Source organism: Rhinatrema bivittatum, chromosome 5 (genome assembly GCF_901001135.1).
Source record: "Rhinatrema bivittatum chromosome 5, aRhiBiv1.1, whole genome shotgun sequence".
Taxonomy (NCBI): Eukaryota; Metazoa; Chordata; class Amphibia; order Gymnophiona; family Rhinatrematidae; genus Rhinatrema; species Rhinatrema bivittatum.
The window spans coordinates 366,519,366-366,547,168 of record NC_042619.1 but is presented as its reverse complement, the minus strand read 5'-3'; the positions used below and the strand labels follow the sequence as shown (position 1 = coordinate 366,547,168).

Genomic DNA, 27,803 nt, shown 5'->3' with positions numbered 1-27,803 from the left:
GAAAAGAAGATGGAGTCCTGGGGAACCAGAAGCTGAGAGAGAGTTGGAAAACTGGGAAGATGATGCCTTGGGAACAGAAAATGTTGGAGGCATAGTCCTTTGATTGAATTTTAGTGGTTTTTCACGTGTATGATTTTCTAATATATTGACAAAGCAAAAGGGGCAGATTTTTATGGGCCGAAGACCCTTTATTGTTTGAATATGACTCAGATCAGTGGAATCATCTAAAAAGTATACACTCGCGATTAGATACCACAAACATTTTGGGGTAGAATTTCAAAAAGCATGCGCATGTTATAAAATTCCGGTTCGGCGCACACCAGGGGGTTATAATTTTGCACATATGCGCAACGACGCATTGGGGCCTTCCCTAGTTCCCTCCCAGTCCGCTCCAATTAAGGAGCGGACTGGGAAGGAACTTCCCAACCCCCTACCCTAACCTCCCTTTCCCTTCCCATATCCTGCCCTCTCCCAATCCCTATCTTAGCTACCCCAATTTTTAATATTTTACCTTTTGCTCCTGCAAAGGAGCAGGAGCAAGTTGTGTGTGCTGGCACAGCGGCAAATGGCCGCTGTACTGGGTGCCTCTAGCCCCCCCCTCTGGACCACCCCGCCCAGAAACCCCCCCCCCCCCACCTGCCCCTTTCAGGAAGGACCGTACCAGCCTTTACGCTCATGGCTGGGCCTTTTTTAAAATATGCTCGGCGCGCACTAGGACCGGCCATACGCATAAAGGCTGGATTTTTATGCACGTGGCCTTTTGAAAATCCACCCTTATGTTCTTATAACATCTTTGGATTAAATTAATGATATGACAATTTGCACGGAATCCAGTTTTCTTAGAAGAAGTATTACTTCCATAGGAAGGAAAATGTTGGAACTTAAAAATTTGTTCTTGTTTAAAAAAAAAAAAAAAAATTGCAACAGACTTTCTCATAGGTGAAATCAGTAGCATATGCCACATATGTTTCTATGCTATAAATTACATATAAGGAAAAAAATAATGCAATATTTATTTTATTCCTTATCTGTCTTTGGAGTATCATTGTCTGCTGCACTGTCTTGTCCTTCAGATAAGTAGCCACTTCCATATTTCTTCACCTTATTCTCCACCATAGTGATTCTCTGCTTTAGCTTTAGCTGGGTTGAGTTATATTCGGCCAGAAGTCTAGCAAATCTAGTTTGTAAATTGTCCAGAGCAGATTCAAGTCTCTCCACCTTTTCTTCCACATCCTTGGGATCAGCTCCTGCTTTTGCTGCTTCTTCTTCAATTAAACCATCTTTCATCAAAATTTGCCGGCCTTTTTCTTCTAGGGCACTTTTGGCATCTGGATATTCGGTGAGAGCTTCCATCAAGTCATCCTTAGATAGGCAAAAAAGATCAGAATACCCAATACTCCGGATATTGGCTGTCCTCCTGTTTCCAGATTTGCTCCCTTTAATATTTAAGATGCTGATTTCACCAAAATAGCTGCCATCACTGAGGACTACAAACTGGGTTACACCATCATCAGCCACTACAGCTAACTTCCCCTCTTTGATTATGTACATTTCTCGTCCAATATCTCCTTTTCGGCAGATGTAATCCCCAGGACTGAAGACCTGGGGCCTAAGTTTTAGCACTAGTTCCACAAGTAATCCTGCTTCACAATCTTGAAAGATCCGTACCTTCTTCAGTGTGTCTAAGTGAACATTAATAGCAATTTCAGCCTTAAGTTTATCAGGCAGGTTTTTCAGTACCTCCTTCTCATCCACTGTTTTTTTGTTTGTCCAAAGGTAGTCAAACCATTTGATGACCCTTGCCTCAAGGTCTTTTGTAACTTTTCTGAACTGCATATATTGTTTGATGGAATCAATCTTGGCTTGGAATTCTGCTCTGGATGCATTCATGTTTGAGATCATGGCTCCTACATTACCAACAATGGTTGCAAATATTAGCACACCCACCAAGAAGTCAAAGACCACAAAAAGAAATTCTCCATCCTTTACTGGAGCTGGCGTTTCTCCAATGGTGGTTAGTGTCAGTGTAGACCAGTACAGACTGTAAATGTACTTCCTGGCCAGACGCCCATACTCAGGGTTAGAAATGTTGGGGTAGACCCAGGTATCAGTTCCAAACCCTATGGCTTTAGAAATTGCAAAGTAAATGCATGCGTTCCAATGGATGATGATAAGAATGTACAACACAAGGTTTCCAATACGAAAAATATTAGGATAATTTGTTCTGGTCTCTGTCCGATCAAAAAACTCAAACATTCTAGCAAATCTCAATAGACGATTAAAGCGCAGCTCTGGATAATTGATTCCCACTTTAATATAGATCAGATCTGTTGGTATAAGTGATAGAATATCTAGTTTGAATTGTAAAGTTTTTGAGTAATGCTCTTTCAGTTTCTTTGCATCTTTAACCAATAAGCCTTGGTCAAGAAAACCTAAAAGGAAAAAGAAAACAAATTTCTAATTAAAATACAATTAGTAGAACAGAATCCAAAGCTATAATTAACTTGTTCTAGAGATTTTCTTTGCAAATATATAAGGCAGTGCTATTTTTAACAGTTGTATTTCACATTTAGAGATCCGTATTAAGAGGTTTGTTTGGCTAAGCTGGGATTTATCTAATCATAAAAAGAGTTAAATGTGCTATTTCACAAAAAATCAACATCAAAACTCAAAAAGAGATAGTGTTCCAAAAATGAATAAATGGGACCAACTTCACACCAAATATTATGTATCATTAGATAAGTATAATAGGGCGTCAGCAAGCTGGGGAAGTTTGTTTTGACAAGACAAGGGGGCCGATGCAATACAGTGCGCTCAGCTGAGCGCACTGTATAACCCGCACTCAAACGCGGGTTAAATAGGTGCTAATCCACCCCGTAATGCAATAGGGGGATTAGCGCCTATTCAATGCACGTCCGACGCGGAGTAAATGCGATAGTGCTCATCAAATGCAAATGGATCTGAATGAGGCTATTACTCATTCACTCTGCATTCAAAATAAAAAGTGTGTCTCTCAGACGCACATTTAGCTCTCAGATATTAACGCCTGCCTGGAGCAGGCATTAATAGCTGAGCGCATGAAAAAGTACAGAAAAGCAAAAAAAAAACCCCTGCTTTTCTGTACTTCTTTTCTTAAGTAAAAAAACAAAACAAAACTACGGCAGACTGCAGAGTGATGAAGACCGACGCCGGTAAACTCTGCATCAGTTTTCGTTACCGGCGTCTGTTTTCGTAACCAGCAGCCGCAGCGGGGTCGCATTAGCAAGGAGACGCTAAGGTCTCCTTGCTAGTGTGACCCCCTAATTTGTTTATAGCATGGCGCCCCCCTTGTGGGCACCATACGTACGTTAAGAAAGCGGGCGCTGAAAAGTCAGTGCCCGCTTTCCATGTTTAATATTGCATTGGCCCCAAAGGGAGGATAACTTTAAAACTTGTGTACGCCCATATAAGCATGTTTATGGATATAAAATTTAGGAGTAGATTTTCTCATATCCATATATGATATACGCAGGTTATAAAAGCTGTTAGGAGGATAAATCTTAAAATGTATTTATTTATTTAAATTTATTTATTTATTTTATTTAAAAACTTTTCTATACCGTCGCTAAGTTATATACCATCGCAACGGTTTACAAGTTATTTATTAAATGTAGGATATCGTACATTCTAACAGGTGCCAATAAAGTTTGGTTACAATTTCATAAATAAAATCATTATTTGAGTAATGTTGGTCAAGTCCAGGTATATTATTGAGTTACTATCGCTTTGAAATATTACTTCTTTAAAAGTAGGATTGATTAAATTCATTCTCATCTGCATTACCCTGTACTTTCATTCTCTACCCGCCACACTCTTTAGTGAAGGCTTTTTTAAAGAGCCATGTTTTTAAATTTTTCTTAAAAGTTTGAGATTATTCTGTAATCTGAGTTCGGGTGGCATCGTGTTCCATAGTATGGGCCCAGCCAATGATAAAGCCCTTTCTCTCACTTGGGTTAATTTTGCTGACTTTACTGAAGGGATTGTTAGTAGTGCTTTGTTTGCTGAGCGGAGGTTTTTTTGTGGAACATGTACTTGTAAGGCTGTGTTTAGCCAGTCTGCTTCTTTATCATATATTAGTTTGTGTATGGTGCATAAGGCCTTGTATTTTATCCTGTATTCGATAGATAACCAATGTAAGTCTGCTAGAGTTTTGGTTATATGGTCCCTCCTCTTTTTTCCCGTTAGTATTCTGGCTGCAGTATTTTGAAGTATCTGGAGTGGTCTTATCGATGTGCTTGGGAGTCCTAGTAAGAGTGCGTTGCAGTAGTCAGTGCTAGAAAAGATAAGTGTTTGCAATACTGTTCTGAAGTGGGCAGGTGTAAGTAATGGTTTTAATCTTCTGAGGACCATAAGTTTTGCGTAGCCTTCTCTTACTTTTATAGATATGTGTTGCTTCAGGTTGATTTCTGGGTCCATTATTACTCCCAGATTCCTTACTTTTTCAGCTAGCTCAATTTTTTGGTTATTTCTTAGGGTTATCGGTGTTTGAATGATTTCAGTATGTTTTCTCTCAAGGTGAAGGAATTCAGTTTTGTCAATGTTGATAACCAGTTCCATTTGGTTTAGTAGTTGTTTAATTATGTCTAGGTACATGTTAGCTAGACTTAATGTTTTCTCAATTGTGTCGTCTATTGGTAGAATTAATTGAATGTCGTCTGCATAAATGTAATGTATTATCCCTAGGCCTGCCAGCAGATGACATAAGGGTAGCATATATATGTTAAAGAGGGTAGCAGACAGCTCTGAACCCTGAGGTACTCCTGTTTCAAGTTTAAATTTTTCTGATAATGTGTTTTTTATCTGGACTTGAAAGAACCTGTTGTTTAGGTAGGATCTGAACCAGATAAGTCTTCAAAGTGCTGCTTTCCCAGCTAAATTAGAGAGACCAATATATAGCGTTTTTTAAACTTATCTGGCTATCTTACTTAGCCGGATAAGTGATGTGTTAAGACTTATCAGACTAAGTAACAAGTTTACTTATGCAAATGAATCAGAACTTCGCCAGATAAGTGTCGCTACTTATCCAGATAAATCAGAACTTGTCCAGATAAGTGCTGCTTTGAAGATTTAGCTGGATAAACTGTAATTTATCCAGATAAGTAGCTTGCAACTGCTATACTCGCATATTTTTACCTCTAACTTTAGAAATATACATGTGGAGATTTTCCCTGTGTAATATACATGCATTTACTCCCTGTAAGTTGACACTTATGTGTACAAGTCAGGCAATTTTCTAACATGTGCATGGGAATGTAATTACCAGTTTTGGCAATTAGTCTACCAGTTTGCCAGTCCATCTACAAGTCATTGAGACCCTCCTGGCTCTTCAGCCTGCACTCACCGTACTTCATCCAGACCCCCACCCAGTCAGTAGGCTGGTTTTAAGATGTTTATGATCACTTACTCCAGATATAATTGCAATGGAGAAGGTATAGAGAAGGGTGACCAAAATGATAAGGGGAATGGAACAGCTCCCCTATGAGGAAAGACTAAAGGGGTTAGGACTTTTCAGCTTGGAGAAGAGACGGCTGAGGGGGGATATGATAGAGGTGTTTAAAATCATGAGAGGTCTAAAATGGGTAGATGTGAATTGGTTATTTACTCTTTCAGATAATAGACTAGGGAGTACTCCATGAAGTTAGCATGTGGCACATTTAAAACTAATCGGAGAAAGTTCTTTTTCACTCAACACACAATTAAACTCTGGAATTTGTTGCCAGAGGATGTGGCAACAAACGACCTCCTGCAGTCGATTTCCTGCCGCGAATCGTTTTCCGTACAGAAAATGGCGCTGGCAGGAGATCGACTGCAGGAGGTCGTTCAGCGAGGGTTCCTGACCCCCGCTGAACGACCTCCTGCAGTCGATCTCCTGCCAGTGCCATTTTCCGTACGGAAAACGATTCGCGGCAGGAAATCGCTCCTTGACCCCCGCTGGACCCCCAGGAACTTTTGGCCAGCTTGGGGGGGCCTCCTGACCCCCACAAGACTTGCCAAAAGTCCAGCGGGGGTCCGGAACGACTTCCTGCGTCGAATCATTTTGGTCTATGGCCGCCGCCATTTTGCGGCGGCCATTTTGCAAAATGGCGCCGGCTGAAGACTACACAATTTAGTGTGCCGGTTTTCCTGCTCTCCCCCTTCCCCCGATTTAGCTACGGACCGCCGCTACGGAGGTAATTTAAGCTATGGACCGCCGCTACGGACCCCCAGGTAATTTAAGGCATTTGGGGGGGGGATTTAATTTAAAGGGTCGGGGTGGGTTTTAGGGGGTTTTAGTGTGCCGTGTTTTAGTGTGCCGCTGGACCCCCAGGTAAGTTAAGGCATTTGGGGGGGGGGGTTCGGGAGGGTGGGGGATTTAATTTAAAGGGTCGGGGGTGGGTTTTAGGGGGTTTTAGTGTGCCGGCTCATGATTTTAACGATTTTCACGATACTTTACACACCCAAACGGCAACAATACGATTCCCTCCCCCTCCCAGCCAAAATCGATCGTTAAGATGATCGAGGACACGATTCACATCTCTAATCATTATTATGTTACTGTTTAGTGCTGTTTTAGTATGGGAGGTTTACTATATTGTAATTGTAATTCTGTTTACTCTTGGCTTTCTAACTGCCAAGCCTACATCAAATGAACTTTACAGTAGGCTTAATACCATGTGAGTTCAAAGTGTCTTTTTTTGCATCGTTTTCTGGTTGGCGCCACAGCAGTGCATGTAAAAATAATATACCTATTGTAATATTTTATCTCAAAAGACTATGAATGTCCTCTTTCATACAGAATCTGTTATAAATGCACAGTTTTTAATTGTGCATGGTGAGACCTGGGGGCACAAGTCTGTAAAGTTTACCTACTGTATCCAGTACCCTTGCACTGACCTGGAGAGAGCATGCCCCACACAGACCTCCACCATTCATCCATCTCCCACTTCTCCATAGGGCAAATGCTGGGGAAATATGGGAGGCAGGTGGTTAGGGTTCCTGGGAGTGTGGCAGAGTTGCCAGCTTCCTAGAAATGTTATCACTGACACTCTTATCTACCATTCCTCTGGGAACTGTAGCTTCTGCTTTCCCCTTTCTGCAGTGTTTCAAATCACCTAAAGGGCCAGACTCCTTGGCTCTCTCAATGGTTTGACCTGAGCTATTCCTTGGTGGGGGGGTTGTGGGGGGATGCCATTTCATCTCTTGCCTCAAGTGGCAGATTGCCTTGAGCTGCCCCTGAATCCCAATTCCAGCCCTCCAGGACAATTTTAACCCTATTAGTGCATGTCAAATTCTTATCCCTCCAATCTTATCACTATTCTCCTTCTCTGTCCCTCTTCGCTTCCTTTCTTGTGTGCCCTGTGAAATGCATACTCTATTTCCAAGAAGCTTGCCTATATTCATGACATCTTTATATCTCATACTCCATCTCCTTGCCGAGACTGAGATCTGAGGACTCTGCTTCAGTTGCTGCTGTCTCTCATGGAGGTTATCTTTCCTTCTATACAGCTCGCACAGTAGGCTGAGGTGGTGGTATAGGACTGCTACATTTCTGCCTCCTGTAGGTTTCAACCCATTCTTCCACCTCAATCCCACTCTTTTTTTCATCCTTTGAGGCCCATTCCATCCACTTATTCATCCCACTACCTCTCAGCTGTCATTTATTGACCTCCTCCTCCTTTCTTACTGACTTTTTCTGGCTTTACTTCTTCCTTTACCCATCTTCCCCTTCCCTTATTCTTGGTGATTTTAACCTCCATGTTGATCCCTCTAACTCTGCCTCAAAACTCCTTTCCTTAATCCCCTTATTTGGAGACCAATGCAATACCATGCGCTAAGCTGAGCACACTGTTTAACCAGCAGTTGGACACAGGTTGTGTAGGCGCTACCTAATCCCCTTATGCAGCAAGGGGATTAGCACCTACACTATGTCCATTCAACACGGGGCGAAACTAATAGAGCTCATCACGTGCAAATGCATGTTGATGAGGCTATTAGTGAATCACCCGCAATACAAAAAAAAAATGTGCGTCTAGAATGCACATTTTTACGCTCAAAAATTAACGTCTGCCTAGAGCAGGCGTTAATTGCTGAGCACTCTCAAAGGTTGTACAGAAAAGCAGAAAATTCTGCTTCTGTATATCCTCCAACTTAATATCGTTGCGATATTAAGTAGAAGGAACAAAATCTTAAAACAAGTAAAGTTTAAAAAAAATGCCGGCGGTCGGGTTCAGGAAACGGACACTCAGTTAACAAGTGTCCATTTCCTGAACCCCTGGCTGTGCGCCGATTAGGAAAACAGATGCCAATAAATTCGGCATCCATTTTCTAAACCGGTGGACAGCCGACCACTCAAGCAAGTGACCTTAGCGCCTCCTTGACAATGAGACCCCTAATTTAAATATTGCATGGCACCCCAGGAGGGGTGTCTGAGGGCACGTTAGGAAAGCGGGTATTGAACACTCAGCGCCCGCTTTCAGTGCATTTGAATTACACTGGCCCCTTGATCTCCAATTCTGCTTTACCACCTACACACAAGCTTGGCCACTGCCTTGACTTAGTCCTTTCCTTCAACTGCTGTCTCTGACTTCTCCACATCAGTTCTTCCTCTCTGCTCATCATCTGATAACTTTCGCACTAAATCATTCTCCCCCATAACCTTGTCCAGTCACCATCAGCACCTTCAAGAATCTCCAAGCTGTTGACCCTCTCTACTACTGTTTCACCTCTCCTTTCCTCAACTACATTGAGTCAGTTGAAGCAGTTTCTTCTTACAAAATTATACTTTCTTTTGCTTTAAACAATCTTTCCCCTCCCCTTATCCATCCTGTAAGGTGCACCAAATCCTAGCCTTAGTTCACTCCTAGAATTTGTTTCCTTCAGAATGTCTCTGGCTAAAATCCTGTGCCCATTCATACTTTAAGCTGGCCTCCTTCCAGTCTGCTAATGCACTTTCCAAGCAAGATTACTATGTCCATCTGTCAAACTTTCTTGCATCCAACCTTTGCCATCTCTTTGCCACACTCAATTCTGTCCTCAAACTTCCTTCTCATTGCCCCTTCAATCTCTGCCCAGACTATAACTAACTACTTCCATTACAAGATTCACAAAATTAGTTGAGCTCTCAATGAAGTCACTCTACCTCCTTCTTCCCCACTTCTTTCCTCTATCCTTCCATTAGCCTCCACTGCTCTCTCCTCTTTTTCTGAAGTCACAGTGGAGGAACCTGCCCATCTTCTCTCCTCCACCAGTCTCATGACTTGTTCCTGTGATTCCATTCCTACCCAGTTCCTCAGTTCTGTCTCTTCTGCTGTCATCCCTTCCATCTGATACACCTTAATCTATCACTTTCCACTGCTACTTTTTCTGCTTCCTTCAAACATGCAATAATCTCACCACTCCTCAAAAATCCTTCACTGAACCCTATCTGTCATGTCAACTATTGTCCCATCTTCCTCTTCCCAAACTACATGAACATGCTGTTCACCACCGTTATCTTGACATTATTTGATCTCAAGCCATTCTTGATCCACTCCAGTCTGGTTTTCGCCCTCTACATTCCACAGAAACAGCCCTTGCCAAACTCTCCAATGACCTGTTTAAAGACTTTTGATTTTAGCCATTCTCAGTCCTTATCCTCCGTGACCCATGATCTGCTTTTAACATTGTTGATCACTACTTACTCCTTGATACTCTGTCCTCACTTGGATTTCAGTACTCTATCCTGTCTTGGTTCTGTTCTTATCTCTCCCATTGCACTTATAGTGTTTCCTCTGGCGGATCTTCATCTACTGCCATCCCAGTATCAATTGATGGACCCAGGGTTCCATCCTGAGCCCTTTTCTCATCTCTGCATACTAATTCACTTGGTGCTCTGATTTTTTTCTCATGGTTTTCAATACCATCTTTATGCTGATGATTCACAGAGTTACTTCTCTACACCAGAAATTTCATCAGGATTCTAGTTCCAGATCTCAGCCTGCTTGTTTGGCATTGCTATCTAGATAAGAACATAAGACTTGCCATAATGGGTCAAACCAAAGGACCATCAAGTCTAGCATCCTGTCTCCAACAGTGGCCAAGCCAAGTCACAAGCAACCTGGCAGGATCCCAAGGGGTAGATAGATTCCAAGCTGCTTATCCCAAGAATAAGCAGTACATTTCTGTATTTCTACCTTAATGGTTAATGGACTTTTCCTCCAGGAACTTGTCCAAACCTTTTTTAAGCACAGCCACACTAATAGCTTTCACCACATCCTCTAGCAATGAATTCCAGAGTTTAATTATGCATTGATTTAAAAAAAAAAAAAAAAAAGTTCTTATTAGTTTTAAATGTATTACCTAGTAACTTCATTGTGTGTCCCTTGGTCTTTGTACTTTTCGAAAGAATAAACAACTAATTAACGTTTACTCTTTTCATTCCACTCGTTATTTTATAAACCTCTATCATATCTTCCCTAAATGTCTCTTCTCCAAGCTGAAGAGTCCTAACTTCTTTAGCCTTTCTTCATAGTGGAATTTTTCCATCCCCTTTATCATTTTGGTTGCCCTTTTCTGTACCTTTATTAATTCTGCTATATCTCTTTTGAGATGTGACCAGGACTGAGCACAATACTCAAGATGAGTCATGCCAAACATTAAAGGCAACTCATTTCACATAGACACAAGATCAATCACAAAGAATACCAAAGTATTACCCCAGCGGGGGAATATTTTTTGGAACCAGGATAATTAAAGAAAATGTAAAAACAAACCAGGAACTTAAGACTTTTGAAGTTAAAATAGTGAGACATTTCAGAACTGACAAAGGACTCCTCAAATACCTGGGTTTTAACTCATGAACTTTAAATTATACTGTCTAACCTTTTGAACACCCATTAAAATCCTCTCTACACTCTCCCTCCCTCCCCCATAACACTATCATTGGAATGCCTTTTATGACTACTTATATTTTCTAGTAATTATTTTGCTCATTCTAGTCTTACCTGAGAGAGAAAACATTAGCTCCTGAAAATTAGTCAAATGTGTGTGTGTGTGTGTGTGTATATATATATATATATAATATATATATATATCAGGTGCTACATTTTTATTGTAATAACTACACATTTGTAGAGATGTGAATCGTGTGCCAGATCGTCTTAACGATCAGATTCGGCTGGGGGGGGGGGGGGAATCTGATCATTAAGATATGTGAATTGGAATCGTTTCCGATTCCAATTCACATCGCTAATTTTTTTTTTAGGGAGGCCCGCGCTGCTAAAAAAAAACAACCCACTTGACCCTTTAAATCGACCCCCCCCCTCCCGACCCCCCCAAAATGTTTTAAAGTTACCTGGTGGTCCAGGGGGGCCTCGGGGAGAGATCCAGGGGGGGCCTCGGGGAGAGGAGAGATCCAGGGGGGGCCTCGGGAAATCTTTCCCCGAGGCCCCCCTGGATCTCTCCCCGAGGCCCCCCTGGACCACCAGGTAACTTTAAAATGTTTTGGGGGGGTCGGGAGGGGGGGGGTCGATTTAAAGGGTTGGGTGGGGTTTTTTTTTAGCGGCGCGGGCCTCCCTAAAAAAAAAAATTAGCGATGGGTCGGGAGGGTGGGGGAGGCTAAGGGGGGTCGATTTAAAGGGTCAGGTGGGTTTTTTTTTTTATCGGGCTATCGGCGCCATTTTAATGAGTGGCAGCCAAAATGGCGCTGATGGCCCGAGAGCGGGAGATCGCGCCGGGACCCCCCCCACTGGACCACCAGGTAACTTAACATTTTGGGGGGGTTCGGGAGGGTGGGGGAGGGTAAGGAATTGGTTTTAAAGGGTCGGGGTGGGTTTAGAGGTTGTGTTGGTGCGCCGGTTTTCCCGCCCTCCCCCAAATAATTCCCGTGCCCTATTTAACGATACAATATAAATGCCCCTTACGATAAATCGGGGGCATTTGTATTGTATTGTGCACTGTAACAATTTAGAACGATTTTAAAATTATCTGACGATAATTTTAATCGTTAAAAAATGATTCACATCCCTACACATTTGACTAGTTTTTAATTGTTAACCTTTATTTCTGTGTATAGAAGAGGGCCAGTAAAGGGAGCAGAGGGAGAGGACTGGGGACAGTGGCTGAGAAAGAAAGAACCCCGGATGTAGTGGGGGTGGGGGGAGGAATTGAGGGAGAGAGTATAGGAGAAAGGGGAGAAGGAAGAGAGAATTAAGCAGAAAGAGAAGGAAGAAAAACTGTTAAAATATTCACTCAGCAATAAAGATGAAAGATAAAGAGCTGAAACCAGGAATCTGCATTAGTTTGAAACAAATATGTAAATTTCAATGAATGAAGCTATTTTTTTTTCCATTTGTGATCCCTCAAAATGAACGGAAAGCACCAATGAAAATAACCAAAAATATGTTTCCATTTGTTTGTTTCCCATTCAAGTCTATGGCCCAAGTAAAATAGCGAATACGCGAATATAGTAAGTACTTTAAACTTGAGTAGTGGGATATTGATTGCCATATATGATGAGGATTGGACTTAACAGCTTTTTAAAATATTCTAGAAGTATTCAAGTGCTTTCTGACGGAGGATCCGCGGTACAGAGATAACAAATTTTTCATGTGGCCCTTGAAACAGGCAGATTTCTGCCGAAACATGGCCAATGTCGGGCAAGCGGAGTCAGACCCATAAATAGCGGCAGCAATTTAGCAACTAAAAGATAAGTTAATTCTTTATAAAAGACACTAATAAGAGAATGGTGGATCGTACCGCACATCAGGAGAACAGAAGCACGCAGTTTTAAAGAAGATTTGCAAAAATTGAAAAAGAAAAAAGAAAAGTAAAATAAAGTTGTTTGTTAGGAAAACTAAAGAATAAAACATGGGAGCTATCTTAATGGGCCAGCTAAAATGAGTAGCTGATCCATTGATAGCAACCGCACACAAACCACATATCAAGGGGTTTTCCTTGACTTTTTGGAGGTTGCAGCCAAGTAAAATAGCAGCTGCTAGACTGCCTTCCTTCTCTTGAAGGTAACCTAGCAACCAAGTAATGCCAGTGATGTTATAGTCTGACTGGAGTCAAAAGCGGAAGAAGCACAGAAGACGGGAAAGTGCACCAATCAGGATCAAGCATTTTTTTTAAACTAGAGGCTGAATTCCTCCTATTGAAAGGTTTGTGCATGTGCAAACTCCATTTTGTTTTCTATCTTCTGATTTCTAGATGGTTCAATCAGACTTTTCTCTTATATAGATATAGGTATAGGTATGAGGTTCAATTTGCACAGGAAGACTGGTAAGGCCACCTCCAGAGATTTTCTATGATTTCTCCCTGCCCAAGGCTTCCTACCAATTTATTTGGTGGGCTTTGACTTTCAGGTGGAGCCTTGTGGTGTTCTTGCCATTGTGGCTGGCAGACTTGCACCTCTCCTAGGGTCTTGGGGTCTTCTTGCCACTCTTTGTGCTGCTTTGACCCTCTACTTGGTGCCTTGGATCTTTTCCTGCCACCTATGCTTCTGTGTTTCCTCTTCATGGTACCTTGGGATGCTTGTGCCACTCTTGGTGCCACTTTGCTCCTCTTGTGCTGCCTTTGATGATTCATGTCACTGTTGTTGGTGCCCTTTGCCCCTTTTTTGGAGCCTTGGGGTTTTCTTTCCATTCTTTCTGTTGCTTTGCTCTCTCATAGTGCCTTGGAGATCTTCTGTCACTGCTGGTGCCCTTTTATTTATTTATTTATTTATTTAACATTTTGTTTATAGACCGACATTTGTTGGGAACATCATATCGGTTTACATGGAACATTAATGTAGCGTAACATGGCTTTACAAGGAACAAAGGTTAAAACAAATAATATTTAGAACATATAAATTTGGAACAGTAGGGTAAGATAACAATGATTAAGTTTAAATGCAATAGTATAACAGTAATATATAATAATGAAATAAGGTTATAGTTAAGTTGTAGGAGAGCGGGTTAATAAATGAACATTAATTGAATTGTGGGGAGAGGGGTTCACAGGGAAAGGTGGAAGATGAATATGAATAGGGGAGGAAGTAGGGAGGATGTAGAGTAGAAGGGGAGGAGGTTGGGAGAGGTAAGGGGGGATTGGCAGGGAAGGAGTGGAGGGGTAAGGGGGGGCTAAGAGTGGCAGATGTAGTAATTCAATTGATGAGTTTTAATTATAGGCTTGCTTGAATAACCATGTCTTGAGTTTTTGTCTGAATTTTTTGGGGCAGAGTTCTTGTCTTAAGTCAGTTGGCATGGTGTTCCAGAGTGCTGGTCCAGCAATAGAAATTGCACGGTTTCGTAGTATTGAAGTGTGTAGTTTTAGGGGATGGCATGCATAGTGCTGCTAGGTATTGTGTTCTGGTGGGTCTTGTGAAAGTGCAAAATATTTGTGAATTGTTGAACCATTGCATGTTTTGATTATGTAGGGATTTGTGTATGATGGTCAGGGCCTTATATTGTATTCGGTATATTACTGGGAGTCAATTTAAATCCTCGAGAATTGGGGTGATGTGTTCCCTTTTGCAGATGCCGGTAAGGATCCATGCAGCTGCATTTTGTAGCATCTGATGGGGGTATGTCATGTTTTTTGGGAGGCCAAGGAGTTTGGCGTTGCAGTAGTCAACTTTTGAAAAAATGGTGGACTGGAGAACTGTCTGGAAATCATTGAGGTGAAGAAGGGGTTTTAATTTTTTTTTAGTGTGTGGAGTTTAAAGTAGCATTCTTTGATTGTGGTATTAATGAATTTTTTAAGATTAATTTGGTTGTCTAATGTAACGCCTAAATCTCTTACATGTTGAGTAAAGGATAAAGATGGATGTGGCGTGAGGGGAGCGAGGGGGTTATTAGTGATGTGTTGTGGGGATATTAACATGAGTTCAGTTTTGGTTGTATTGAGGGCAAGGTTAAGGTTGGTGAGGAGGTCGTTGATTGCAGAGAGGGCCGTTTCCCATGTACTGATGGCTTTGGTTACAGTCTTTGTAACGGGTATGAGTATTTGTATGACGTCCGCATATATGAAGTGCTGAATACTAAGCTTGGATAGGAGATGGCAGAGAGGGAATAGGTAAATGTTAAAAAGTGTTGAGGGTAAAGAAGATCCTTGAGGAACGCCTCGTGAAAGACCAATGGCCTTAGATTCATTATTGCCTATTTTAACTTTGTATCGTCTGTTGTGAAGGTAGGATTTGAACCAAAGCAGGGGATTCTGGTAATGCCAATATCTTTGAGTCTTTCAATTAATATGTCATAGCTGATAGTATCAAAGGCTGAGGATATATCTAGTAGTGCTAATATGTATGAATGGCCTTTGTCTAGTCCTTTGAGGATGTAATCTTTTAGTGAGATGAGGAGGGTTTCAGTACTGTGGTGTTTACGGAATCCGTATTGGGAAGGAAAAAGTATGTGATTCTTTTCTAGGTGTTCTGTGAGTTGCTGGTTGATTATTTTTGCTAGGAATGGTAGGTTGGAGATGGGGCGATAGTTAGAGTTCAGCAGGGTTGAGTTTGGGTTTTTTCAGTATTGGTTTAACTATGGCTTCTTTCAGTAAGTGTGGAGCAGTGCCGATGGTGATAGAATGGTTGATAATGTCTGCAATAGGTTTGGATATAGTGTTTGTGAAGGATAGAAGGTATTTGGAGGGTATCATGTCTGAAGGATGGGAGGTCTCATTTTCTTAAGAATGGATTCAATTTCAGTGGAGGCAATGGTCTCAAAGGTTTTTAATTCAATATTAGGGAAGTTTAGGAGTGTTCAAGAGGGCGATGGTGTAGTTGGGAAGTGTGTCGTGAGATTGGTGATTTTATCATGGAAGAATGTTGCTAGTTCTTCACATTTAGACTTGGCGTCCTCATCTGGTATGATGTTAGGTAAGGTTTTAGTAAGGGTTGAGACATATTCGAATAGGGCACGGGTGTTGAATTGTAGATTATGAATTCTTTGGGCGTAGAAGTCATGTTTGGTTTTGTTTATGGTCTCACGGTAAGAGTGGAGTAAGGATTTATATTTTGCAAGTTGTATGGTGGTTGTTTCTTTGCGCCATTTCCTTTCTTGGTTTCTCAGGTTGGGTTTCAATGTCTTTAATTCATGAGTATACCAAGAGTTTTTGTGTTGTGAGATGGGTTTATTTCTTTGGTTTGTAAAGGACAGATTTTGTCAGAAGTGATTTTAGTGATGTTATTCCATGACGTAATGGCAGAATCCGCATCAGTTAAGTCTAGGTTGTCAAGTTCGTTGGATAGAGCTGTAATTAAGTCATCTCTGTTAAATGGTTTTCTGAAGTGAATGGTGTTTTTTGAGTGAGGTGGGGTGGAGTTGTTTTTTATGGAGTAGGTAGTTCTGATGATAAAATGGTCCGACCAGGGAACAGGTGTGTATGAGGGAGTGTCTGTGATGATCTGGGAGTTTATAAAGATAAGATCTAGTGCGTGGCCTAATTTGTGCAAGGGCTTTGTTATGATCTGTTTGAGGCCTATTGCATTGAGTGAGGATAGGAGCGCCTTGCAAGTGTATGAGCGTGGTAATGAGTCTGTGTGGATATTGCCCCTTTATAGTGCCTTGGACTAATCATGCCACTTTGCCACAATGTTGGTGCCTTGGACTGGTCTTCCTCCTCCTGATGATGTCTACTCACAAGTTTTAGTAGAATTCATTAGTATTGCTTTCCCCATTGACTTTAATGGAAAATGAATGGAACAAAGAAATACAACTGTTTTTGTCAGAAGCAAATCACATGAATGTAGATGACCTATGAAATGAATAAAAGGTGGATTTTAAAAGCCCTGCTTGTGCCAAAACCGGGAGATACAGGCACATGTTGGGTCAGTGTACGCTGAGCAGATTTTAAAAGCTGTCCATGGACGAACGTATCTCCTACTGCATGCACAAATAAAAAGTTTCTAAAAAGGGGTGAGGCCTAGCCAAGAAATGTGTGTGTAAATACTTACAGGTGCGTGCAGGGGTCCCCTGCCGCATAGATTTATTTCTGCTATGAATGGTGTGTAAGTATTAAAATAAAAAAGTCTAGGATAGTTAGTGGGGTTTTAAGAGTTGGGGCGAAGGGATGCTATTAAACTAGTGGAGTTTGAAAGTCCTTAACTGGGAGCCAGCTGGGAAATCTAGCTATGGGGTCGACACGCATCCCTTGTAAAATTCCCCAATTTACCTGGTAGAGGTGGCATTTGCATGTACATGTGTGCATCCATTTAAAATTGTGCACACATGTATGTGCGTCCAGCCTATTTTATAACAGCGCGTATATGAGCGTATGTTATAAAATGGATGCATCTCTGGCTCAGGTTGATGGAACGTGCACACGAGTGCACCCGCATGCCTGTTTAAAAGTTAATATCTAAATGAACAGAAATGAAATTTTTGCCTTTGCATAATCCTAACTGAAACAGAAAAAAAGAGAGGGTGAAAGAAAAACAAGGAGGCAGAGATTAAGCTAAAAAGATGGGAGAATAAGTAGCGTCGAGGAAAAAAAATCAAACTGTAGACATACAGTTTGGAAAATTGTTTTTTTTTAAATTTATTCATTTTAGAGAATATACAACTTGAATTAATCAATACAAAGTGTTGAGAACAGTAAATTTCTAAATATAGGCAAAATAATTCATCATATAATTTCTCAATCATCTCTAGTAGCCCACATCATTAAGGAAGGGATTATTCAAAACCAAAGAGAGATTGGTATGTAGGTAAAAAGATATAAAACGAAAACTCATACCTAGCCAAACCCTTACACAATCATCTACTGTGCACTATCAGATTGCTCAAAACCTCAATCACTACTTGGCATACCCAGACTTGCAATCTTCCTACCATCAGTAAAGAAACATAAGTTAGGGGGTCAAAGAAAGTGAGACTCACTCAAATTTAAACAAGCACATATACAGATAACGAATTACAAATTGGGCCCCTACAGATACAACCATCTATTGGTGCTCTAAACATTTTTTCCTTCCCAACGAGAGTCCCTTTATTGTGAAAATAAAGGCGGATAATGGATTCTTTATCCTGAAGAAGCACAAAAGTTGTTAATAACGTTGCTCTCCTCTCTAACAGGAAGGTCAAATCCAGGATGGCCATAGACTAAGACTAGTCCTTTCCATCATGATCTTGTTCACCACTCTGAACATCCACTTTTTTCCCCTGTGGCAAATAATAAAGCTTATTGATGGGAAGAATGATGTCAGGAATTTTCCTTTAGATATCTCTTAAAACATGACAATGTTTTAAGAGATATTTTTAAAGATGTTTTTAAAATATTATAAGATATTTTTAAAGATGTTTTTAAAATCACAGAAGATTTTGGAAAATTAATAAACCTTAAAATAAGGGATCTTCTCTAATTTCCTGACAGTCACCATCTTATCCTGGATTAAAGATGCCTGAACAGATGAAAGCTGGCCCACAAGGCCTGAACTTCATTCAGTGTCTTATGTTTGGCCCCCTGTTAATTCCTCTTGTGCCTGAATTTGGAAACAAGGCTGTGAAGTCAAAGCTGCTAAGATGAAATACTTTGCTGTAAAGCAATGTTTCAAAGGGAGACACACCTAACCAATTGAATTTTCACATAATGAAAATGCATGAAGGAGTTAATAAACATGAGGATAAAGGTGAACAGGTAGATGTAGTGTATTTGGATTTTCAGAAGGCGTTTGACAAAGTCCCTCATGAGAGGCTTCTACAAAAACTAAAAAGTCATGGGATAGGAGGCGATGTCCATTTGTGGATTACAAACTGGTTAAAAGACAGGAAACAGAGAGTAGGATTAAATGGTCAATTTTCTCAGTGGAAAAGGGTAAACAGTGGAGTGCCTCAGGGATCTGTACTTGGACCGGTGCTTTTCAATATATATATAAATGATCTGGAAAAGAATACGACAAGTGAGGTTATCAAATTTGTGGATGACACAAAATTATTCAGAGTAGTTAAATCACAAGCGGACTGTGATACATTACAGGAGGACCTTGCAAGTATGGAAGATTGGGCATCCAAATGGCAGATGAAATTTAATGTGGACAAGTGCAAGGTGTTGCATATAGGGAAAAATAACCCTTGCTGTAGTTACACGATGTTAGGTTCCATATTAGGAGCTACCACACAGGAAAAAGATCTAGGCATCATAGTGGATAATACTTTAAAATTGTCGGCTCAGTGTGCTGCAGCAGTCAAAAAAGCAAACAATGCTAGGAATTATTAGGAAGGGAATGGTTAATAAAACGGAAAATGTCATAATGCCTCTATATCGCTCTATGGTGAGACCGCACCTTGAATACTGTGTACAATTCTGGTCGCCGCATCTCAAAAAAGATAAAGTTGCAATAGAGAAGATACAGAGAAGGGCAACCAAAATGATAAAGGGGATGGAACAGCTCCTCTATGAGGAAAGGCTGAAGAGGTTAGGGCTGTTCAGCTTGGAGAAGAGATGGCTAAGGGGAGGATATGATAGAGGTCTTTAAGATCATGAGAGGTCTTGAATGAGTAGATGTGACTCGGTTATTTACACTTTCGAATAATAGCAGGACTAGGGGGCATTCCTTGAAGTTAGCAAGTAACACATTTAAGACTAATCGGTGAAAATTCTTTTTCATTCAATGCACAATAAAGCTCTGGAATTTGTTGCCAGAGGAGGTGGTTAGTGCAGTTAGTGTAGCTGGGTTCAAAAAAGGTTTGGATAAGTTCTTGGAGGAGAAGTCCATTAATGGCTATTAATCAATTATATTTAGGGAATAGCCACTGCTATTAATTGCATCAGTAGCATGGGTTCTTCTTAGTGTTTGGGTAATTGCCAGGTTCTTGTGGCCTGGTTTTGGCCTCTGTTGGAAACAGGATGCTGGGCTTAATGGACCCTTGGTCTGACCCAGCATGGCAATTTCTTATGTTCTTATAAGAGAGATTTGCATACATTGCAAACTCAGGTTATGCAACTTTCTTTCATGCATATTCATTGTAGCAATCCTGAAAACCCAGCTGCTCAAGTGTGCCTCCAGGAGAGGGTTGGGAAACACTATGGTAAAGAAGCCATTGCAGACCAAATGATATCCAAGTAATAACCTTTGGTTTTATCAAAGGAGAGAAAGCAGGAATGTTAATATCCCCTGGAGAAGTTGAGCCGAATGGCAAGCCACTCACCCTCAAGCTTAGGGTGACCTAATGAGTGCCAGATCTTGAAACCAGTTTTGGCATTACCATCTTCGACCTGTAGATCCTGCAGGGTTCCATCATCCAACTCGCATTATTGCTGTATTCTTGCAAGGTCCGATGTTTCAGCCTCCCCATTGTATGCCACGGATGCGCCTGTTTAGCCAATGCCAGGCTTCAAGCTTCTCTTCTTCCTCTTCAGGCAGTCTCAGCAGGGGTAGAGTGTGGATCCAGGCTTAGAGAGATGTCAGTGGCTGAGCTGGGTAGCACACCCTCTGCTACAACGGACCCTATCTGTGTGTTGGGCTGCATGAAGTTAGAGATCAGCATCTGAAGAGAAGTAGAGGTATGGGAATGCCACTCTGAAGCATCTTCTTGGGTTTCTTCCCCATCAAGGACCAGAGTAAGAAGGAAAATTTTAATTTTTGCAAGACTTTCCTGCATTTTTGTTTCCTGTGCTAGATAGGTATTCTAAAGCAAAGGGATCCCAGAGATAGGTAAAACAGCTATCTGTTGTTCATTCATCCCTTTTGTCACTGATGTACATAAGGTTATTTTCTTTAAGATCCTGGGAAGAAAGGGGCAGGAGATGCACCACACTATGCCACATGTCTATAATCTCCTCAAAATGTTTCCCCCTTGGCAGCTTTGTATGCTCACTATGGAAGCTCCAATGAAGATACTGCCAATTTGGCCATAAATAAGAGAAATTGCAATGATTGAGTTCCCGCAGTCTGTTAGGTAAGTGGCCATTGAGGAAATAAAGAAAAAAAGAGAAGATGAATTAGTTTCACCACCCTCCCTGAAGTATTCCTCCTTATTCATAAGCGGATAGCTCCATTTCCAAATTTGTATTGTTTGGGAGAAGATAGTCTCAGGTGCTTCTTCCTATTTAAGCATTTTCATTGCCTGGGTGTAACCTTAGTCCATCTCACTCTCACTGAAGAATTCATAACTGTGGGAAACATGAATTTCCTATCATCTGCTCTATGACCGCCAGGTGCTCCTCCTGCTCAGGTATGCAATGGTCTGCACTTTCAGAGTTAAATAAAGTGCAAAAGGAAAGCCAAAGTGCAAAATCTTCTATAAAACAAAAAGTCCAAAAATCTCTTACTCAAAACCTGAGACACCCTCACTAGACAGATTGCGTATCAACTGGGTGACTGTCTCCTTCCTGTTTGGTGCAAAACCCAAGCCATGATGCCTAGCACACACAGAATAGGGGAAAACCCAACTCAAGCAAGAAGCTCATTCTCTTCTGACTGCCAACTCAAAATATCACACAGATTTATAATGCAGGTTCTTGTAGGCCCTTGAGCAAACTGGAGCCTTCCTGCAGCAATCACATAGAGGTGCTGTAGCTAGTGGTTTGCTCCACTCCTACACTTGCTGCCCAGGTCCTTGACTAGGGCCATCTAGTGGAGAACCCAAGGGTCACCACAGAAAAATATTCAAACAAGATATTGTCTGACAGGTAATTCAACAAACGTATATAAAAAGAAGAGAAACTCAAAATAGAAGCATTCACTGACATGTCTAGTAGACTACAGTCTCATGGGGGGATAGGAGTCTATAAAGAAAATAAGAATCAGTAGATAAACACTTTCAAAAGGAAAACCAAAAGGCAAAACCTGAGCCTTGTCAAAAGCTCCCTTCAAACATCTCTAAATATCAAAGCTTGAGCAGGTTAAGCAGGAGAAGACTGGAATTCCACTCTCACTGTTCTCTCATATAGAAAGACCACCAATTGTTGAGATCACAAAAGCCATAACATACTTTCTAATTTCTCATCAAACATTTACAAGAAAATCTTAATATAAAAGTAGCCTCAATGGAAACAATCCATTGCATTAAAAACTGGACTGTCTTAGGTGGGTCTAGAAACAGGGAACATCATATTTTCTGACCCAAGAAAAAGGGATTTCTGTAATAAAAAAAGAAAAAAAAAAGTCTGAGAAATAAGTCAAAATCAGGATCAAGCACCAATGTGACTAGCAAAGTGGTTCAAAGAACATTCATCTCATGTGTGCTTCAGAATAAAAACAGTAATATTAAGACTATCCAGTGACAACTAGAAGTCCTGTTCCTCCAGGAGATCTTTTGATCTTCAAAGAAAGATAACACTGGGGAACACAATTTTCTTTGAATTAGATCTGACACTTGATTACCTGAATATACTGTTTAGAGTTATTCATACAAAGGCTATATATTGTTACTGTAAGTAAAATTGTGTACAAGTAGTAAAGTTCTACTACCAAACATACATATTAAGTTAAAAATTTACGATTATAGCTTTTCCGGCAGTATTCAATCTGTGGACAATCTCACCTAATGCTCCAACAATAGTCAGCCATTATATGTACATCCCATCTACCCTGATACCGTGCCTCCTTGACCTTCAGATCTTGGTGGAATTGTTCACCTTGCTCATTACTGACTGCACCAAGGTTTTTCAGGAAGTCAGCAAGATAGCTATGCAGAAAATGCACCTTGATGCTCATGTTGTAACAAAGCATTTTGAAGCTCTCCAAGAGTTTCGGGACAATTTCGGTGTAATTTTGTGCTCATGTATTTCCAAGAAAGTCCTTGTCAAGGTTTTTGAATGACAACCAAGCATTCTTTTGGAGTTCTGACATTGTCCCGATGAAATATTCATCTTTAATGAGCTGTCGAATCTGTGGACCGTCAAACACACCGGCCTTTATCTTTTCAAATACAGGCTAGGAAATGCCAAAATGAGATACTTGAAACAGTCTCCTTCAGTTGGCAAAGCTTTAACAAATTGCTTCATGAGACCCAGTTTTATGGGCAGAGGTGGGGATATAATGTTCTTTCTGTCAACAAGTGGCTCATTTAGAATGTTTGGATCACCAGGTTTGAGGTCAGATCTTGGAGGCCAATTCGACTGCATCCAATGCGTCTCACGAGCTCTGCTGTCCCACATACACAGAAAACAGGGATATTTGGTGTTTCCGCGTTGCTGACCAAGAAGGAAGCAGACCATTCTAAGGTCAACACCGATGATCCAATTGTGCTTGTGATATAAGCACAATTGGAGAGAGAGTGCACTTTGCGATAAACTGCCTATTACCATATAACATGCCCCTTTTCCTATCGCATACGATATTTAGTGCATTTTGATAAATCCAGGCCTAAGATAGGCTGTAGAGAAAAACCGACGTGATAGAAGAAAACTAACTGCAGTTTTGAAATCAGCATGCCTATTTAAATCTAAAACAGCTGAAAAATCGAACTCAACAGGAATTATGTTAAAAATTGTTCCCCAGTGTAATAAACCTTAGCCAATAGAAGAAGGCATTCAGATGGAATATTCAGAACTTCTCTTGCATATCCCTTGAACATTTCAATTCCTGAGAAAGGTGTCAATTTAGGATAATGAATAAGCCTTAATTTCTTATTTCTCTGCAATTTTTTAAACCTGTTCCATCTTCAGAGCCATTGCAAGATTCTCTTTGGTTAAAACAGAATTACATGTTTGCATCTGGAAGACCTTATCCTCTAAGGGGGTAATATTCCAAATAAAAAAGTTGTTAGATACGTGTATAAGTTACAACAATTTTCAAAACAGACTTATGCACACAAGTCTGCTTTGAAAATTATCCCAACAGATCTATCTGCCCAAATAACCCCGCTAAATTATCTTTACAAATTTTTCATGAAAATTTACATACATATATTTCTAAAAAAAATGACAAGTATGTGTGCAAGTCCAAAACCCTCTCCAACTCCAGCCCCAGGAATGCTTCCACTCAGTCTGGATAAGCTTGCATGTGAACATGACATGTGCATGGAAATGTACCTGAATGCCAGGTGGGCAATTTTGTAAAAGACCATTTCTGCATATAATAAAACTTTTTTTACCTGTAAAGGTCACTTTGAAAATTATGCTCTAAGGCAGGGGAGTCCCCAAACTATGGCATGAGGACTGGATGTGGCCCCTGACAGAAGGAGTTTGATCGAGTCAGCAGCAGCAAAGACAGTAGGAACTTCATCTGGCATGCTTTGGTGGTAGTGGGAGCGTATTCCTCTACTACCAGCAGCTCAGACACTTGAAGTCAGGCGTGCAAGTGGCAGGATGTCAGAGCAGTGTGGCTGGGCATGCAGGAGCAAAGACACCACTGACTGACTGTACTATGCATTGCTGGCATTAGTGCTTCTTCTGCAGACGGAGCCACATGTGCCAAAAACAGGGAGAAAGTCTGCAGCACATCCATAAGGAGTTTTCAGCTGCAGTGGAGTGTTGCAGGCCATGGGAAGGAAGGGATTGGCGGTACTGAACTATGGGTTCAATGGAGCTGCCAGACAGAGCCAGGTAAGGATGGTGGTTTCTGGAGCTACCAATTGCACTGCTATCTCTTAGGGAGGGGGCGGGGCATGGACATCAACCCCTAAGGATGCAAATTTTAGTGGTGCAGAGTGAAGAAATCTTCATTATAACTCAGAAACCAAGTCCAAGAGTGTCTTCCAGCCTTCAGAGGGGATTGTTTTACCCATACCATAAATCTAGCATGTTACAAGAGAGGGAGTGAGAGGTGGTTGAAAGAGATGAGAGGAAAGAAGAAGAGTGCATAGGGGGGTGTTAGTGAGAGAGAGTGTATCACACATACAACCCTCCCCCCCCATCCCACCATCCATCTACTCTCTGCATCCCCTACTTCCCTAGTGGAAATATTGGGGAAAGGGGTGAGGCAGGAAGCAAAGTTGCTTCGAGGTGTGGTTGGTTGCCAACTTTGGAGAAATCTAGAAATATTACTGACATTATCTGCCACACCCCTGGGGACCCTGTCTCCCCCCTTCTCTGGTATTTCACATCACTGAAAGGGCCAGACCAGGTCCTCCCCCTTCAAAACCTTCTCAGCAAACAACTCTGAGGGTCTCTCCCCCTCCTTTCTCTGCCCCCCCCCGGCCCTCTTGGCGAGTTGAAATGTCTGATGTGGCTCTTCTCTTAAAAAGTTTGGTGACCCCTGTTATAATGTCTATATGCTACTCCTGGGGGAATTCTGCACACAAAAATTTAAAATTCTGCAAAATTCTGCATACTTTATATTAGAATAACAAATATATATCACAGTCTGATTAATGTAAAATGTAATACAGAAATGCTATTCAAATTGTAGAGTTTTAAAACTTTTGAGTAGAATTCCCCGAGAAGTACACAGTAATGGTGTCCCTTCCAACCTCTCTCTCCCTATTCCTCTGGCCAGACACTTTTCACTATGTCCTTTCAGGCCCCAACTCCTCTACTCCCCACTAATTATCCTGACCTCCCCCCAGACTCAACCCCCTTCCACTCTTTATATCCACTCACCAGCCCTCCATTCCCAGAATTTGATCCCTCTCTCATACAGCCCCTCACACAGGCACCCTCTGTATCTCTCTCTCACACACACTTCCTCTGTCCCTCTCTCAAACACACATACCTTCACACATGCTCCCTCTGTGTGCACACACCCCATCACCCAGGATCCCTCTCTCTAGCCCACACACAGCCTCATCCAGGCTCCCTCCCTCTCACCCAAGCTCGCTGTCTCACTCACACACACACACACTCAGGCTCCCTCTCGCTGGCGCACACACCCTCACACAGGTTCCCCCTCTCTCAAACACACAAACCCCTTCACAATGCTCCCTTTCTCACACACAAACATCCCTTCTCGCTCCTACACTCATAATTTCTCTCTCTCACTCACACACATGCACATGTACTGTTTCTTTTACAAAGGCTCAGCTCTCTCATTCTGCAGATGTGCAGCTATCCTGGGCCTCTGCTTCTTTCTCGCTTTGGGCCTAATCTTTGGCTTTGAGCAGGATGGGCTCCACTCTCAGTCTGCAGCTAGGTCTTCATTATCCTTGGCTACGAGCGGGATGGGCTCCACTTGTCACCCGCCACCAGGTCTCCTCGGCCTCGAGCAGGATGGACTCTGGTCACTGCCCACTGCCAGGTCTCCTCTGTCCTTGGCTGTGAGCGGGATGGGCTCTGCTCGTGGCCTACTACTGGCCTCCTTCCATTCTTTGGCCATGAGTGGTATGGGCTCTATTTGTGGCACACCAAGCCCCGTTGCTCCTTGGCCGCAAGTGGGGATGGACTCCACTTAAAGCCCATTGTGTGAAAAACTCGAATTCCCCCAGGAAGAATTCCCCAATTCGCTGAGCCACTTCTGCATTGACTCTTTTCTGAACCTGCAGCATGTTAGGAATACGTGAGGCAATATTACGAAGTTCATGCAGAGAACAATATTCAAAACCATTTATCCTTGTAAATGGGTATTTAGGGGTTGAAAAGGCTTATTCAATATTGTCCACCATGTCTGTTGGTAAAAAGTATGGGGTAGATTTTTAACGTTATGTGCGGGTGTAGATTTGTTCGCGCAACCCAGCTTGAACAAATCTATGCCTGATTTTATAACATGCGCGAGCTGTCCGCGCGCACATGTTATAAAATCGAGGGTCAGCATGCGCAGGGGAGTGCACAATTGTGCGTCCCGGGGCTTTGCATGCGCCGGCGGCCTATGCAACATAGGCAGGCCATCGCGCAGGTATTTTAAAATCTGCCCCATGTGTCTTTTATATATATATATATATATATATATATATATTTGTTGATTATTTGATGTAATATAATAGTTTGATTCATGAATATACTATCATGAATGCAAGTTTTAAGACTCAACAAAAAGGTTTTTAAAATTAACATTAAAAAGGTGAATTTTCAAAACATTGCGCACAAAAATGTATTCTGGTATAAATAGTATGTATTCATGTATATACTGTTTTATAAATCTCATGCATAAATAGGGTTTATGTATAAACATACAGGTATAAAATGAGATTTCTACTATGTTATCTCGCCCTAGCTTGATAGTACCCTGTTTTAGAGTCCATCAAGCTAGGATGAGAGAACATTGTAGAAATCTCTTTGTGAGACTTTCCTCACTCCAAATGGTCAAATCTTCATTGAGGTGTACTGTGCAGTACGTACAACTCACTCTGCATATAAAACTGGCCCCTAAACCCTAAATCACCACCTCGCGATTTAGCTGGTTGACTGGTTGAAGGCCTTATAAATAGGTTCTCTCTCTCGCTCTCCCTAATAGTTCTATTTGAGACTTATCTATCTTACTTAAGTGCTTTAAAACTTATCTGGGTAACTTGAATATGTATTCATGTGTATTTTTTTTTTTACATATACGCAAATGTTGCAGGAAGAATTATGTATATATATGAGACAGATGGGTTGTAAAATACTTGGTAGATCTGTACATGGCCATAAACATGCACCTATGGGTGTGCACACAGGTCTTTTAAAGTTATTTTCTCTACTTGTAAACTTCAAAAAGAGTGGACTCACCTGTCCTTGCTCTGACTAATGTGTCTATAATGTAGATAAAATCTGCACTATAATCCAGCACTAGCCATAAGGAGATATGATTAGTTTGAAGTTCATCAAAGCATGCTCTATACAAAAAAAAAAAAAAAGAGATGTTAGTAATGCAGGAATGGGAAGGATGCCCACATTTCCAGTGCTGATAATCTAAGATCATCCTCTAGAATAATTATTTCCTGATTAAAGCTGAGAACCACTCATGAAGGATTTTCAGATCATTCCCTTAGGGCTGGATTTTTAAACGCCTCCGCACACCGGGCCTA

At 41.4% G+C, this 27,803-nt stretch overlaps 1 protein-coding gene across 2 annotated transcripts in view; it reads right to left on the bottom strand.

The window, feature by feature from the left end:
• Positions 1-952: 952 nt before the first annotated feature.
• The window catches only part of CNGA3 (cyclic nucleotide gated channel subunit alpha 3), a 56,434-nt gene continuing 29,583 nt past the window's right edge, over positions 953-27,803 (bottom strand). For both annotated transcript variants that reach the window (XM_029601876.1, XM_029601875.1), the window contains 2 exons: positions 27,505-27,611; positions 953-2,432 (listed from right to left, as the gene is read on the bottom strand). In XM_029601876.1, the coding sequence (XP_029457736.1) occupies positions 1,018-2,432; positions 27,505-27,611 (1,522 nt within the window). In that variant the 3' untranslated portion in view covers positions 953-1,017. The remainder of the gene's footprint in view (positions 2,433-27,504; positions 27,612-27,803) is intronic.